General features: G+C 38.2%; 1 protein-coding gene across 1 annotated transcript in view; it reads left to right on the top strand.

Annotated features, from left to right (window-relative positions):
* ptpn18 (protein tyrosine phosphatase non-receptor type 18) overlaps window positions 1-16,267 on the top strand; it is a 174,490-nt gene that overhangs the window by 146,203 nt on the left and 12,020 nt on the right. The window contains exons 13-16 of the mRNA XM_051933588.1: window positions 1,935-2,323; window positions 3,659-3,711; window positions 7,600-7,627; window positions 8,321-8,413. Of these exons, the coding sequence (XP_051789548.1) occupies window positions 1,935-2,323; window positions 3,659-3,711; window positions 7,600-7,627; window positions 8,321-8,413 (563 nt within the window). The remainder of the gene's footprint in view (window positions 1-1,934; window positions 2,324-3,658; window positions 3,712-7,599; window positions 7,628-8,320; window positions 8,414-16,267) is intronic.

Genomic DNA, 16,267 nt, shown 5'->3' with positions numbered 1-16,267 from the left:
TATACTGTGCCTGAACATATTTAATATTGACTGTTTTTATTGTATTTTAGTATCTACACTAAATGCATGTTTTAACAAACTAATTACATTTTTTGTGTGTATTTGGATAGTAAAGACCAGTTTTATTTATTTATTTTCTTCCAGGCAGAAACTACTCATACCACATTGAATAAGAAAGAGTAACACACTTTGGTGTTAGTCCTGCCTATGCAGCCTTGTTATCAAGTATATGCTTAGTGGCTACTGCATATTTTGTTTGGTCATTCAGTGGTTTGTCTAATTAGTTACTTTTTAGATTTTTCTGCATGCCAGAAATAACGAATTTAGTACTGATCTAAATTATTTTGTCACACTCTCTAATTCTCAAGCTATTTTAAATCACTGTATTTGATTTTTCAGCCATTACTGTTTTAAGTTAACTAATGCTACAAACACTGTACTGTGTTGTTTGGTGCACCAATCACACTGTTATTGTCACCTGTCACTCATTAAAAGCATATGCTAGAATCTATCTGTCCATATACAGTGTTCATTATAATGTTTGGGACAAAAACATTTTTTTTCCTTTGATTTACTGCTTCGCTCCCCAGTTTCAAATTACAAATCAAACAATTCAGACTTGATTAAAGTACACATTGCAGACTTTCACTTAAGGCTATTTGCATACATTAGGGTCACACCATGGAGAAAACACTGTTTATACAAGGGCCCCCATTTTTTGCTACCATAATGTTTTGGACAACTGGCGTCATAGGTGTTTGTATTTTTCACTACATCCTTGGTGCAGGCATAAGATACCTAGGCTTCCTTCTACCTACAGACTAACTTTGGATGCTAAGGGTTGTCTATCTGTTATGCAAAAACTCACAAACCACTAGGCCTTGAACCAAGATCTTAATATAGGAAACATGAATCACAAACTGGTGGTACAGACTATCTTGACCAAATAACTGAGCATTGGCTCCTTTTCATGGCAAGACTTGTCACCGCTGCACACCGTGACTGACAAGAAAACCATGACATGGGCATGGTCTGCTAGTACTTGCAAACTATTTGGGCAGGATCTGCCAAAGGTAAGGCGAAATGCCGATTAAGTGATAGGAAGAATAAGAATGACAGTTCTGGGTTTGCATCTCTCTTAAGGCAAATTGGTGACAGGAACAGAACCACGGCAAGCTTGGTTGACAGCGGGACACATTGCATAGACTGGCTGTTCATTTTCAGCACAAACACAAGACGTACACTCCAAGTGCAACAGAAAGTGATATATGACCAAAGAATGGGAGGTGTGGGCTTCCTCTGACACCTTATTGGGCATTGGGTCCTTCACATGGCAAGCAGCAGTGTGGTCACTCAGTGAGGCTGTCAGGAAAATAACTGCAGCAACAGTTCATGGCACATTGCAAAGGTCAAATGATCAGCACGACAAAGGTGGTAGCACACTTGGCAGAGTGACCTGGGGTGCTGTGTTTCACGAGAAGTGCACCTTTATTTAGGAACTGGAGGTCTGAGTGTTTTCCAGTCATTTATAAACCAAAGAGCCTGCAGCACAATGCTGGAAAGACATTCAAATATAAATTAATAATTCCTAGGAAAGTTTGGTGTACTTTATATTCCTGGGAATTTTCAATTGAACACATATAGCCACTGTGGCCCTATAGCATCACTGTAACCAATCTCTTGTTTAGGGGGATTTTTTTCTATTTATTAACAATATTATATTATTATTAGACATCTTGGCTCAAGGCAGTTTATTATGATACTTTACAAATTCTTTGCACATTTTTTTTACATTTGGAGTAAAGGAATGATGACCATCTAGCCCAGGCTCACACAGCAGAACTGGAGTATTTAAGAAAAGAATTTTTTTATCATTAAGTAGATGTGGAATTGATACATCTGCTTATTAATCCTTTTCCTGCTCATTTTTATAGAAAACCAATAAAATCCTCAGTGGAACAACGTTCTTCTGCACCTTTGATGAACAATATGAACGAGACATATGCTGTGGTTAACAAAAATAAATTACGTCAGCCTCTGGACAATGTTACATCTGCCACCAGTGCGCTGGTCCCTTCTCCTTCTAGTCACCATTATGACAATGAAGACAAAATGAACAAGAATAGCAGCCCGAATATAGAAGCCCTTTACAGTGCTGTGAAGCCAAAAAACAAATCATGGCCTGGCAGCAATGCATCAAAACCCAGTAGCCCTTCAGATCAGCTTTCTCCTGTGTTCCAAAAAGGAGAAAATGAGAGGATTTCAAATCTCACATCTCCAAGTCCACAGAATCACGAGCAAGAAGGAACTGACCTTTCTAGAAGTAAGTATTGCCTTCTGTTTCTTTTATTTAATGTGGAAGACAGAAGTTACTGTTGTTTTTTCATTTCTTTTTGCCAGATTCTGCTTTCTTTTAACTTCTTTTATGGCCCATTTCTGGCCTGTAACTTGTAAGAAGAAATTAAGACAATTAGAACAGGCAACATGAGTGGGGCCCATAAAGGACATGTCCAACATTCTATTCTGTCTTCCTTACCTAATACCTAACTTTAGCTCAAAATGTGTGTATTCCACTGCTGTACAACGCAAATCTCCTTTAACATTATATTTCTGTATTTTAATAAATGATTGCTTCTTTTAAAGCGTTAAAACTATAGGAAAACAAGTTACACTTTTACTATATTGTCCAGCAGTTACACACTCAATGTGTTTCTTGGGCCAGGCTCTCCGTATTTCAGACTTGTGTAAATTTACTTTCTACATAATGTTATTGCAGTCTGGCACATTTTATACAGATTTATCAACTGTTGTGTTTGATTTGTGCTCATCACAAAGTGCAACAAAACAAAACCAATACACCAGTGAGGTGTTACCAGTGTGATATACGGCCTCAGAACTTCCTTTGCTACTATGCTCCAGTTTTTCCAGAAGTATCGCCTAACGTTCATCTTAAGCGCTAGGCACTTTGACTAGAAAAGGCAGGAACTGGTCCACCTGTATTACCTGGTCCTTTAGTAATGTCAAACATTCCCATTGTTTCATTTAAATAAAAAGTTCATGTTGTGTCCCAAGTCCACTCCCTTTCATTTAGTAACATTAAATATCAACTGCTGACTCTCTATCCAGATGTGCATTCTTCATAATTTAAATATTTTTATATCCTTTATCACTTCTGCAACACCTCCCAACTTCTTTTATCAGGGATTTTTAGCATCTCATTGGCATTCACTTCGGGATGCAGCCTCAACAAAGTGACACTTGTGTTCCCCTGCTTGATTTTTATTGCTCCAAATTAACAAGCACGAGCACAGGCATGACTGTATTTTCTTAGCACCCAACCTACAATTAATTCCTGGCTATACTTCTGGGCACAAGGTACAAACCTACCTTGGAACAGATGCAAAGCCTTTGTAGGTGGATTAGTATCACTTATGTTAAACTAACACACCATATTGAGATCCTATGTAGAGGCAAAACTCTCCTATAAGAGTACAGTCATTAAAAACCTCCACAAAAACGTTTTATGATAAAAAAGATGCAATTGAAACTAACTGCCAGATTGCATTTTAAAGCCTGAACATGATGGTTTTGGGGATGTGGTTTGTGACAAGATATTTTATGGTAACTGTGTTTCCTGTTTGTGTTGTGTTCTATCTAGGAGTCATCAGACAAAATGTTTATGATAACCCTTTGAACCGCCAGAGCTCTGAGGTAAATGACTGCCAGTCTGTCCCTTATCCTTGTGTTGTCACATTTCAAGGTTTAGTGTTGCCTAACAATAAATAGCATCTTGCATTTAGATCTCTGTACTTCATTTTCTTTAAGTAATTATTTTGCCTCTGCCACACTGATAATGCTGATGTGGTGTCTGTCAGTTATTATCTAAGTCCACATTTCTTTACTTTTACTTCATTAACTTATATTTGGACATAATGGGATGATATTTGTTGATTCTCCTCTGACTCATCTTCATTTTTGTAAATGACAATTGTGCAATTTTATGCATTTTACAGACTTTAGTTGTTTTATATTGTTTCCTAGTTTACTTTATAAAACACCAACACTAATGTTAAGTGGGACACCTGCTATATACCTGAGAGACTACCACATTATCAATGTTTAAAGACCAGGCCAACCAGTAGGGAACTAGCAGGGGATGAACCTCGGATTTATGCATTGTGAATACTGTAAGGAATCAGGGCCAAGCTTAACTAATCCACAATGTGTTTGCATTCTATGAACAATTGCACTCTAAATCTAACCTTCCAGTAACACATTTCTTTCACTACTTCCAAATTAGAAACTTTTTTAAACTAAACCTGCCCAACTTCCGTCACCTCCCACCTACTTCTACTCCAGAAAAAATTTTGATCAGTCTTGAGGACTCGGACAGCATCTCCGTAATATATAAAAATATCTTAAAGTCCCTCCCTTTCAAAGATCCCAGAGTACACTGGGAAATGGATCTCACTCAACATTTCGGAAAAGGAGTGGAAGGCAGCAATGCACAGAATTTACTTGAGCTCCATATGCGCAAAGCATGCAATCATTTAACTTAAAATTATATATTGAGCACATCTCTCTCATTTAAAATTGTCCAAAATGTTTCCAGGGCAAGATCCAACCTGGGAACGCTGCAATCAGGTTCCGGCCTCACTGGGCCACATGTTTTGACTGTGTGTCAAATTAACATCATTTTGGACCAAAATCTTTAAGTGCCTTTCAGACAGCCTTGGTGTCACAATCCTTCCTAATCCACTAACAGCGTGTTTGGTGTACTCCCAGATGGGCTTAAAGTGGACAAGGACAAACAAACTGTAATGGCCTTTACTACACTATTGGCACGTAGACTTATCTTGCTCAGCTGGAAGAATCCTAACTGACTTCTTTTCAGTCAGTGGGTAACCGATGTTATATACTACTTGAAATTGGAAAAAATTAAATACTCACTTAGAGGATCTGTGCAAAATGTTTTTAAAACCTGGTAGGATCTAATCATTAACATTTTAAAATAAGCATTTAAATTGCGGAAGCCGATTCTCTTCCCCTTTTTTATTCTATATATTTACTTATCTTTTCTACTATTAAAGTTTCACTCTGTTGGCCTAGCTCTCTTTCTCATGGGTGAGGGTTGACAACGGACTTGAACCCAGTTTTGTAAAATTTCACTTGCTTGAATGAAATGTTGTTTGATTTTAATAAATTCAATAAAATATTAAAAAAAATCAAGCATTTAATAATGTAATGGTATGTTTCCCCTTTCTTGTTGAATTTCCTTAACCAGTAAATACCGAGGTACCATACTGGGGAAATCCTATGTATGGAATTAAATGAAACAAATATTATATTTGGAGAATATGGTGTTTATGAAAACCTGAACAGTCAATTGCATGTTACTAAAATCACATCTTAAGCATCCTTGTTAACTTTGTTTCATTGTTTTTCAATGTTGTAGATGTTGTGTCTTATAGCTGAAAGAAACACAATACTACTGTTGGATCTTATTTAGAGGAATTTTATTTTATAAGTATCATTATATAAATATGTGATATATGTTCTCTAGTAACAACGATCAACTTCAGCAACACACACCACATTGTTTAACTGCTCCTTTTTATTCTAAGAAAACTACAGCCTCACATCCAGCAGTCCTTGTAACTTAAATTTAACAAGTTATAAATAATACACCAGTACATAGCTGCAGGGAATACAGAAAAGCTGCTGTTAATTTTGATCATAATTTCCACTTCCCCAACAACTTTTTTCAGTGGCATTGCCAAAAACAGTTAAATAAGTATTGCTTTCTTTATTACACAGGAGGGCGGTTTTAAATATTATTGTATTAAATGTTAAATATTTGATACATTATCATGCTTTGCTACTATATACAGTATAATATGGGTGTTGTAGGTATTGTATGATTTATATTTTCTGAAATAGTTTCAACTTGGGCATTTGTATGTACATACTTTTCCCTATCCATAAAGGTCCATGATGTGTGCGGGTATTCATTTTATAGCCTTCACCCAAGTCTGTTAGACCTGCTCATGAAGTCACTTAAGACGCAACTTTTCCCCTTCGCTGTTTCCAGGCTGCACACTTTAAAGGCAGTCATTGTAAGTCAGCAGCTTGTTGGCATCTGCTGGTAGTGTGCAGCCCAAGCATACACTCAGCCATGAACCCGACAGACAGAAAGACGAAGACGATCACCTCGGGAGAATCACGTACTGAATGCACACACTGCAGAGGTCAAAATGTAAAATAAATATTGGTAGACAGCAACAAGCTGGCCTGTAAACATTCTAAGACAGAATTGAAGGTACATTTTTGAAATAGTATTTTGAACAGATCATTTTAGAATGAGGAACATTTATTTTATGAAATACCATTTGTTCCAAAATGAAATAGATAAAATGGCAATTATGAAATAAGCACATGAAAAGTACTGTGATATATAAATGAGTCCATAAATTGCAAAAAAAAATGCATAATTAAGTTATCTAATTATTAAACACATTATCATTATTTTATATTGGTTCGTTAATGTAGTTACTTTACATTTAATTATCGAAGGATTTATTTCAAAATGGCCTTGATTTTAAAGATTTCTGAATGGCTTGTTTAATGGCCACGCTATTTATCTCAGAATGACGACAAAGACCACCAGGCTGAACCTATTGCTGTTCATTTGTTATTGACTACTTTGCCTGATTGTAGGTGGTAGGACCCCAAAGATTTTCAGCACTACTGTCAATCCACATGACAAAGACTTGGCAGTGAGCCGGAGTAACAGAAGTGTTAGAGTCATAGTTAGTTTCACAGAGGAAAGAGAAACATCATTTAACACGATGTGATGTGATTTTTGAGAGGATTTGGCGATATATTGGAAATACTTAGACGTTTGAGTTGCCTTCAAAATGCTCACATTGATAACAAGTCATTATACTTTGTGTCTAATTGAGAACAGTGTCCATACAGAAGATGTCCATGAAGAAATCACAAAGGCACCTGTTAATGCTGAATGTCAGTGGCTGTAAATTCCAGATGTCCTTCTGTGTGGACATGAAACACAAATGATCTTAAACTGCTGAAAACCTTTTCATTAATGTGAATATCTTAAAGAGCACTTACCTGTCCGAACATTCGCAGTACACCTTAAGTTCATATTAAAATAGTATCATATTGCGGCTGACAGGGCAATCTTGAGATTGCCCGGCTAAATGCTTGTGTTACAGTAACCTGTTAGCAATGGACAGGGAGCCCCCCTGCGTTCTTCCAGCCTTGAACATTCTTGAGGGCAGTAACATGATCACTTGGAGATAAAACCTGTAATAATGAAATAAGGTACAGTAACTACATTATTTGACCAAAATAAAATGATGACATTGTGTTTCATAATAATTCGATGACCCAATTACTTAATTAATGAATTTAATGACTCATGTATATATGTATATATATCACTGTGGTTTTTCCAAGAGTTTTTTTTTCCCTTAATTGCCATTTTATTTCATTGTGGCACAAATGTCATTCAGTTTTATTTCAACAGTGATCTAAAATTAATTACTAATCCAAACCTGTGCTTTTTTCCCTCCTCAGGGTCTTGACAATTCAGGGAAGAATAAACGTAAGTTACCAAGCCTTTAGTCTGATGTTAATATTCATTTCATTTCTAACTTTGGCCACACTCTCAGAGAGATGTTAGGCAGCCGTTTTCCTTGTTTTAGTGAAAGTTCTGACTGTGTCAGGGTGTCAACTGCCATTACAGAGAACACAAACCAGTATCCATGTAGACAGATCTCCTTTTCAGTACAGCCAAAGTGCCTTTCTTGGATCCCTGACATTCTTTATACAGTACAAAATGTGTTTTGTTTCATATTGTTTCAAAACTTTATAGAAAACATGGGGAAAATGATTCACTTCACTGAGAAAACACATTTTAGTGCGTTATTAGTATTTAGAAGTGAATGATTACCTTTCTGTGTATTCAAAAGCATATTCAATAAGATTTTGTCTAGGTTGGCAGGGGCTAAATAAGCAACAAAAACTTAATGAAGAAAGAGAAAGAACTAAAAAGGCATTTAAATGATTAAAACTGACTGACCATTTACTTTTCTAGCAACAGAATTCATAAAACTTTATTATGCTGCAGTTACTTCCTATGCATAAAAACAAGGAAACTTCACAAGTACAGTATATAGGGGATTTTTTTTACTGTTGTATGTTATTAAGGCAAAGGCCCTGGTCACTTTCAACCCTGATTTGAGAGTGCCAGATATATGTACGTCTCACGGACTGGCTTTGATTTTTTTGTTTCTAGTTGGTAATCCCAAGACTCTGAATGATGAGGATTATGAATATGTGTCTGACCCTTTCCAAAGCATGGTTGGTCAATTTGCAGACAAAGGAATGGGTGAGTATAATTTATTCAGTACACTTCTAAGACATGAACTGCCTAGTGATGCTGGGTCAAAGCGGCCAGCCACAGCCATTTGTTAAGGTAACAATCACTTGTTTTAATCATTCATTTCAATTCGTTTCCTGATTCAATTTGAGGTCAGTTTATGATCCACAAATACAAACGCAAGCAGTGAGCAGTGGTACAACTCTGTATATTGAAACAACCAAGTTAACTTACTGAAGTATATCACATTTGGGCTCTATAAACTTAGTCGCACCTTACTTATAACATTTTAGTCTATTAGATCCTCTTTGTCACCTCTGTCCTCGTAACGCACTTTTCTTCACGTGGTCTGGGAATGTCGTTTAGCTGCGGCTGTCTGGTGCTATGTAGCGGAATCCCTCTCTATGATTCTTTCTTTCTCTATTCCTCTGTCCCCTCAAGTTCTTCTCCTCCTAGACCTTTCTTCTCTTCCCTCACACTCTTTTTTTTTTCTCTTTCACAGGTTTTAGTCCTTAGATATGCTTTTTGTTCCAGATTTACCAGACACAGAAGGAACATATTATAGCTCTTCCTAGTGAGTAGATTGCTAGAAACACAGAGCTTGTGGCTTTCAAACTGCCACAGACTGAGGATGCATTGTCACTCAGACTCATTGTGTCCATAGGAAAGTGTGCTAATCTGAACGGCAGTGAACTGTATGATAAAAAAAAAACACTCTATAAAAAGACTAATGATTCATCGTTATCTGACCAGACCAAAACAGTCACCATAAAAATTCCACACGGTAATTGAGTTTTGAACCAGATTTCTATGAGCATTAAAAAGTTTGTAAGGTTCTGCGCTCTTAACACAGGTAACAGTTATATTAGGGTGACACATTCAAAATCCACTGAACCCTGTTGCTAACAGCTGTGGACACAGTTTTGTTCAGGCCAGCTGCACATTCCTTTGCATTTTTAACATGTAAAGCAGAAAAGGCTGCACTTTTGATATTCCAGATTTATAATAAAGGAATACTTCCTTTCAAATTGTGTCCTTCATCTGACATCTTATTCATCATCAACAACATTTATCTATATAGTACATTTTTATACAAACAATGTAGCACAAAGTGCTTGACAAGACGATCTGGAAAAAAACACAGCCACCCAGACTACCTTGTCATATGTTCTGTGACAAAAAAGGGATTCCCCAACACATGATGTTGTTTCTAATGGAAAAAAACATAACTAGTAATATTTCATTTACCCATGATTAAAACTAAATATTTTACTACATTGGTGTGCATGCATTTAAAATACAAAGTTAAGAGTGAAAACTGTGAATAGTGACACAAATACTAAATAAAATTGTGCACACTTCAGAGATTTGTTTCAATAGTTCAAAGAAATCCAGTTGTGTGTAATTAGCAATTGTGAACAGTAATGGCAGTGATGGAGCATCCATGAGCAGGTTTTTATTTATTTTTATTGTTATTGATTTATTTATTTTCAAAAATTGGTCGATGGTTTCCTGTACCTTACTTGTACATTTAACTGCAACATTATAATTACCAACATTTATGTCTTAAGGAAAACTATCTAAAAAGTATCTGTTGACTTTTTTTTTTATACCAGCAACAATTAGAACTACAGTGGAACCTCGGTTCATGAACGTCTCGGTATACGTACAACTCGGTTTACGACCAAAAAGTTCGCCAAACTTTTGCCTCGGTTCACGACCACAATATACGAACAAGCCAGGTTACCTTTCGGTTTGTTCATGTTCAGTCTCTCCCTGTGCATTTCCTGTGCAGCGAGGGAGAGAGCGCGACACACACGCACACAGGCAGCGTGAGACAGAGAGCCGCGCACACACACAGAAGCACGCGCAAGAGACACACTGTGAGCTGCGAAGCTGATCGCACCCCCAGAGAATACAGACGCCCCTGGGAAAACCCCTAAGAAACATGGACAGACCACCTTCACATTCCTCCTTTCCCTTCTGGCCGGCTCTGTCGCATAATATGCCTCTCACGCGGTGCTCCGCCTTCTTAAAAAGCCTGCACGAGCTTCTTTCAGTTTGTTAAATTGGTTGCTTGCTACTCCTTCATTCTCTCTGACAATCTCTGCTCATGGCGGAGCTGTCATCTCTGACTTCTCATGGAGCACGTTTAAACTGTTGAAAAGAGACAAATGTTTCTTTGCAGTGCTTTGAATAAAGTTCCTTTTTTTTCTACAACCTCCTGTGTCTCTGTGCAAATCTGTGACCCAAGCGTGACAACACACACAGGCGCTCCAGGCTCGCAAAAGAGAGACGCACGCACACACACACACAGGCGGGGGAGAGAGCGAGAGAGAGAGCGAGCAAGGGACGCATAAGGTAGAGAAGGCTTGTTTTTGTTTTCAGTTCTATTTACAGTGATCGGTTCGTTGCCTGCATTGTTGCAATGTTACTTTTCTTGGTGGTTTATTAAATTACGGATTTTTCAAATGTTCATTTTTCCCCTGTGCTTAAAGCTCATTAAAAAAAGTATTTTTAGCGAGCGGTTTCTAGCACTATAGCGCGGACTATTGCAGTGTTAGTTTTCTCTGTTCAAGGTTTTCTCAGTGTTATTCAATGTTTTTACATTTAGTTTACTATTACGCTGTGCATTCTATGGTATAATTAACTATATTTGTGCTTAAAAACTAAAATATATATATATTTACATACAGTTCGTACGGTCTGGAACGGATTAATTGTATTTACATACAATCCTATAGGAGAAATTGCTTCGGTTCACGACCAACTCGGTTTACGACCAGAGTTTTGGAACGAATTATGGTCGTGAACCGAGGTTCCACTGTATATAATATGCAGCAACTGTCAATTCTGAAGTGTTGTTGAAGAAAAGTGATTTTTTAGCCTACGCTGTCTGTCTGTTCTGCCAGCCATAATTAATTGTCTGCTTTAAAGGAAGGACCAGGAGATGAACAGTCTAACAAAAAAGCAAATTCAGAATCCTGGAATTCAATTGCAGAATTGTCAAAACCAAAACACAAATCCAAACTCCTGGTCCGGATGTGAATCACTATATTTCATAACCTGTAACACACCAAAAATGCACACAAACTTTTGTTTTGATTAAGCACAATCTTGATTGCTGCAGAACTCACACTGGTGCTGGTGGCCTCTTGCCTTGTAACCTCCAAAAAAAAAAAACCCTAAGAACCAAAAGTGTTGGGTCGTAGCAACAAGACCACAAAATGGTGGCCTCTGTAAACAGAACAATATGGTGCTCCAGCAAAATGAAAACATAACAAAAATAACGTAATTACAGAAATGAATTATGACCAACATATACTAGCAATCAAAATTTGAGAACAATTTATGAAAAATTGTTTCTTTCAAATATTGGTGACTGTCACTGCTCAAAATTTAAAGTAATAGTAGCTGTAGGAGTCAGAATAAGTAGTTTTCAAACACTCCCTAATGTTCGTTTATGTTCAGTTATTGTTAATTGTTAGATGCTGCCTAGAGAATTGTATGGGGATCTTCAAAAGAGGAGTATGACAAAAGCCTGAAGAAAGTATTAGATGCTACAAGAGCAACAAATTTAAAGTTAAACAAAGAAAAATGTATGATAAGAATACAGGAACTAACATTTATAGGACATATTCTGAGCAGTGAAGGAGTAAAACCTGATAAATCAAAAGTGTCTACTATTGGAAATATGCCAAGGCCTCAGTGCAAGAAAGACATGCAGAGATTTATGGCTATAATGAATTATCTTGCAAAATGTATTCCAAATCTGTCAAATATACTGGCACCTCTTAGACAACTGACAGGAAAAAAAATGTGGAATGTACTTTGAACCACGAACAAGAGAGTGCCTGGAAGGAAATCAAGAAGCTACTAATAAACAATCCATTGTTAAAGTTTTATGATCAACATACAGATTTCATCAGATGCCTCGCAGTATAGATTAGGAGCTGTACTGCTGCAAATGCATGAAGAAACACGGCAGCCAGTAGCATATGCATCTAGACCTCTTACAGGAGCCAAGACTAGATAGGCACCAATAGAGTAGGAGCTATTGAGCATTACTTTCCCATGTGAGCGCTTTCATCAGTTTGCCATCTGGATAAGCTGTAATGGTTAAAACGTTTTTTGTTTTATGTATGCTTTATTTAAGAAAATAAAAAAACCCTTAATGACTGTCCACTATGTATACAACACATGATGATTAAACTACAGAGATACACTTTACAGGTAACATTCACTCCTGGCAGATGGATATTTTACAACTGACACCCTGTCAAGAGCAGGAGATGAAAAGTATGCACATGAAGAAAAGACCTTGGAAGCAATAGAAGCATAGGTGGATATGGTGGTAACAGAAGTGCAGAAGCTGAAAGAAGTAATTATTCACGGATGGCCAGAAAGCAATTGATTATGTGTAATCGAAAATAATGGTCAATGATTACTTTTCTGCATATCCTAAAGTGTGTGCATTGAGTACCACAGTGAAGCAGTAACACAATGTTTGAAAGCTATTTTTTCCAGACATGGAGTGCCAAATTAAGTGTTTAGCAACAATGGACCATGGAAAGGGACTTTGTACATAATATGTTAACTTCAAACTTTCCCCAATCTAATGGACTTGTGGAAAGGTTGATTCAAACTATCAAAAATCTCACAAAGAAATCTAAAGAGAGTGGAGATGATCTTTACAAAAGCCTTCTAGTATATCGAAGCACACCCCTTGAACATGGAGCTTTCCCAGCACGGCTGCTCATGGAACGACGATTGCGATCAAACCTTCCAGTGAAGCTGGAAGATGGAGTGAGAAAAGTGAAGGAACACCAGAAAAAACAAAAAATATACAATGACAGAGGAATGAGAACTGTCCCAGAACTGAAAATAGGAGAAGAGGTCAGAATAAAGGAAAATCCATCAAAAGCATGGAATCTACAGGTAATAGTTAAGGAACAAATAGAACCAAGATCATCTGTTATTGAAAACAACAATGGTACCTTGCTTCTATATGACAAGATATCATCTTATATAAAACACCACAAAAACATTCAGAAGAAAGCATAAGCAGAAGAAATGACCACATCAACTTGCAGCATACAAGAATCAGTCAGAGAATCAAGTGAGGTTCTCAGAAGATCATCAAGAGTGACAAAACCACCAAGAAGAGAGAGGCATGCTAAGTTAGTGCTGGGCGGTATACCGGTTCATACCGAAAACCGTTTTTTATTTTTTTTATGATATGGATTTTTCTTATACCGCAACACCGGTTTAAATTGCCTAAACGACGTTCGGAACGTGGCACAGCGGGAAACTGTTCAAGTGGGGACCTTTTTCACTGCTACACCGCTAAACACAGATTTGTTGCACTAGGGCTCTTTTTCACTGCTACACCACCAAATAGTGGGCGGTAGCATAGGAATGCTGCGTGGTGAAAATGGACAGAGTAGTGATGGGAACTCCGGCTCTTTTCAAAGCTTCGGCTCTTTTGGTTCGGCTCCCTTTAAAGAGCCGGCTCTTACGGCTCCCGAATGGCTCTTCCTTTAGAATGGATGCTTATATTTTAACCTAATTAAGCAATTATGAATGGTTTGTGTATAGCCTAAGCAATTTCTTATTCATTGTTTTCAAACATTACGTATTTTTATGCATTTTTTCATTACAATAAATACACAGTTACTATTGTTTAACATTTTAATAAAAGCTTTAAATGAACAACTTAACACAAAAACACAGCAAACAAATTAAATAAAGGCCAAACTCAACAACAACAACACAACACTATGAATAAAAGTTTTTAGGCCAGGTTGGCATTCTGAAATGCCAGATGCCTCAGCTTAGATGGGCTGATGCGATTTCTCCTCTCCGTGATTATTTGTCCTGTTTTTGAGAAGACTCTTTCTGAGGGGACCGATGTAGCGACAATGCAAAGTCTTCCTACCATTACCTTAACCAGGCGTGGGTAGACTGCAGCCTTGGCCTCCCATCACCACGGTGGGTCTTCAGATCTTTGGATGAGGGGCTCCTCAAGATAGGACCTCAACTCCAGCATAGCATCAGCTATGGGATTTCTCCTTGCAGTGTCTCCTGTTGCTCTTTCGTCAAAAAGCCTCCACACAGCAGAAGCTTGTGGTTCCTGTGAACACGGCCCTGCTCCAATTTCTTCCTCTTGGCCCTCTGATGGAGGAGCAGACAGGCTGCTGGGGTTGCATCTTGCTGCTGCTGCACTTATTCTTTGAAATGCCTCATCCACAGCTCTTTTGTCATTAAATGCTACCTTTTTCCAGAGCAGTCGTTTCTGAAAGCACTGTGTTGTACTCCATCCTCAGATATATAGTTATGGAATAATTGTTTGGGACAAAGTTTTTCTGCTAGGGAGAACATACATGGGGTTTAAGGCCTGTACAAAAGTTGTAAATCCTCTGTCCTCCACAATGGAAAATAGTTAAAAGTCACCAGCTATCATTTTGGCCAGCTCCTCATCGACACTTATTTGTTTGTTTGGCGTCATTTGTTTTGGAATAAATGTGCTTATTTTGGTTTGAACTGAAGACTGTGTTATACCTGAAGTTTTCAGTAAGACAGTGGATGCTGCAGCAGAAGTACTTGGCTCTTTTCCAGGGTCAGTGGATGGCAGGAGAGAGGGCACGCTCTCCTCCCGTTGCACGGATGGGTGGGTGGTTCTTATATGTCTGTGCAGGTTTGTTGTTGACCCTGCTTTAACGGATATTTTCATATTACAAATTCTGCACTTAGCTTTGCAGTCTCCAATATCACTGAAATGCAGCCAGATGCTGCTTCTTTTTCGGCTTTCACTCATTTCTTCACTCTTCTTTTTTTCTTCACGATGCGCTTGCATTTAAATCTGGCTCCTCGTCTGTCGCAGTCGCTCTGTGTACCTGGCCTGTACCAACACTCGCTGTCTTCGGAGCGTCTGCCCCCCTTCTTTCACATAATGGTACGATCCTGGTACGATCCTAGTCGGATGTGTTGTTCGTGAACGAGCCGGCATTATGAGCCAATGTTCTGTGTGCCCATATAAGTAAAGTCCCGCCCCTGCCGAATGGATTTTCAGCAGAGCTGGGCAGGAGCGACTGAAGCTTCGGCTCTGCTCGATGGGTATCGGCTCCTCTCGTTCGCTTCAAAGCATCGGCTCTTAGAGCCGGCTCGTTCGCGAACGACACATCACTAGGACAGAGAGCCAGGAGATACTTTAGTTTTAAAAGGTCAGATGTGTAAATACTGTTTCTATACTACTGGATAATACTGCAAGCCAAGTTGTACTTGTTTTATTTGTTTTCAATACAGTGTAATGTACCTGGGTACTGTGTAATAGTGTGACGACATATTTTCAAACCCCGTCTTAAGTTATATAGCACATTAAATGCTTTGTGTTAAGTGATTCTTAAACTGACTTCTTCTTGCACTAAGAGGACGCGCCGGCAGCGAACCCTGCACAGAATACATTCACTTCATGATCTTTTTTTTTGTTCTTTGTTTCGCCTTATACAATTTCTTGTATTAGGAATTTGGTAGTTTTCGCATACCCCTTGGGGTCAGAGCGCAGGGTCAGCCATTGTACAGCGCCCCTGGAGCAATTACAGGTTAAGGGCCTTGCTCAAGGGCCCAGCAGAGCAGGATCTCTTTTGGCAGTGACGGGGATTTGAACCGGCAACCTTCGGGATACCAGCGCAGATCCTTAGCCTCAGAGCCACCACTCCGCCCTGATCTTCCTTCTCTCTGAACATTTAGAATGCTAAAATAAATACTTAATATAATTTTCATGGTGAAATGCATTAAAGCATGCATTAATCATAAGTCAAGTCAAGTCAACTTTATTTATAAAGCACTTTACATACAACAGCC

Source organism: Erpetoichthys calabaricus, chromosome 11, assembly GCF_900747795.2.
Source record: "Erpetoichthys calabaricus chromosome 11, fErpCal1.3, whole genome shotgun sequence".
NCBI classification, from domain to species: Eukaryota; Metazoa; Chordata; class Cladistia; order Polypteriformes; family Polypteridae; genus Erpetoichthys; species Erpetoichthys calabaricus.
This window is presented reverse-complemented; position numbering and strand designations above follow the sequence as displayed.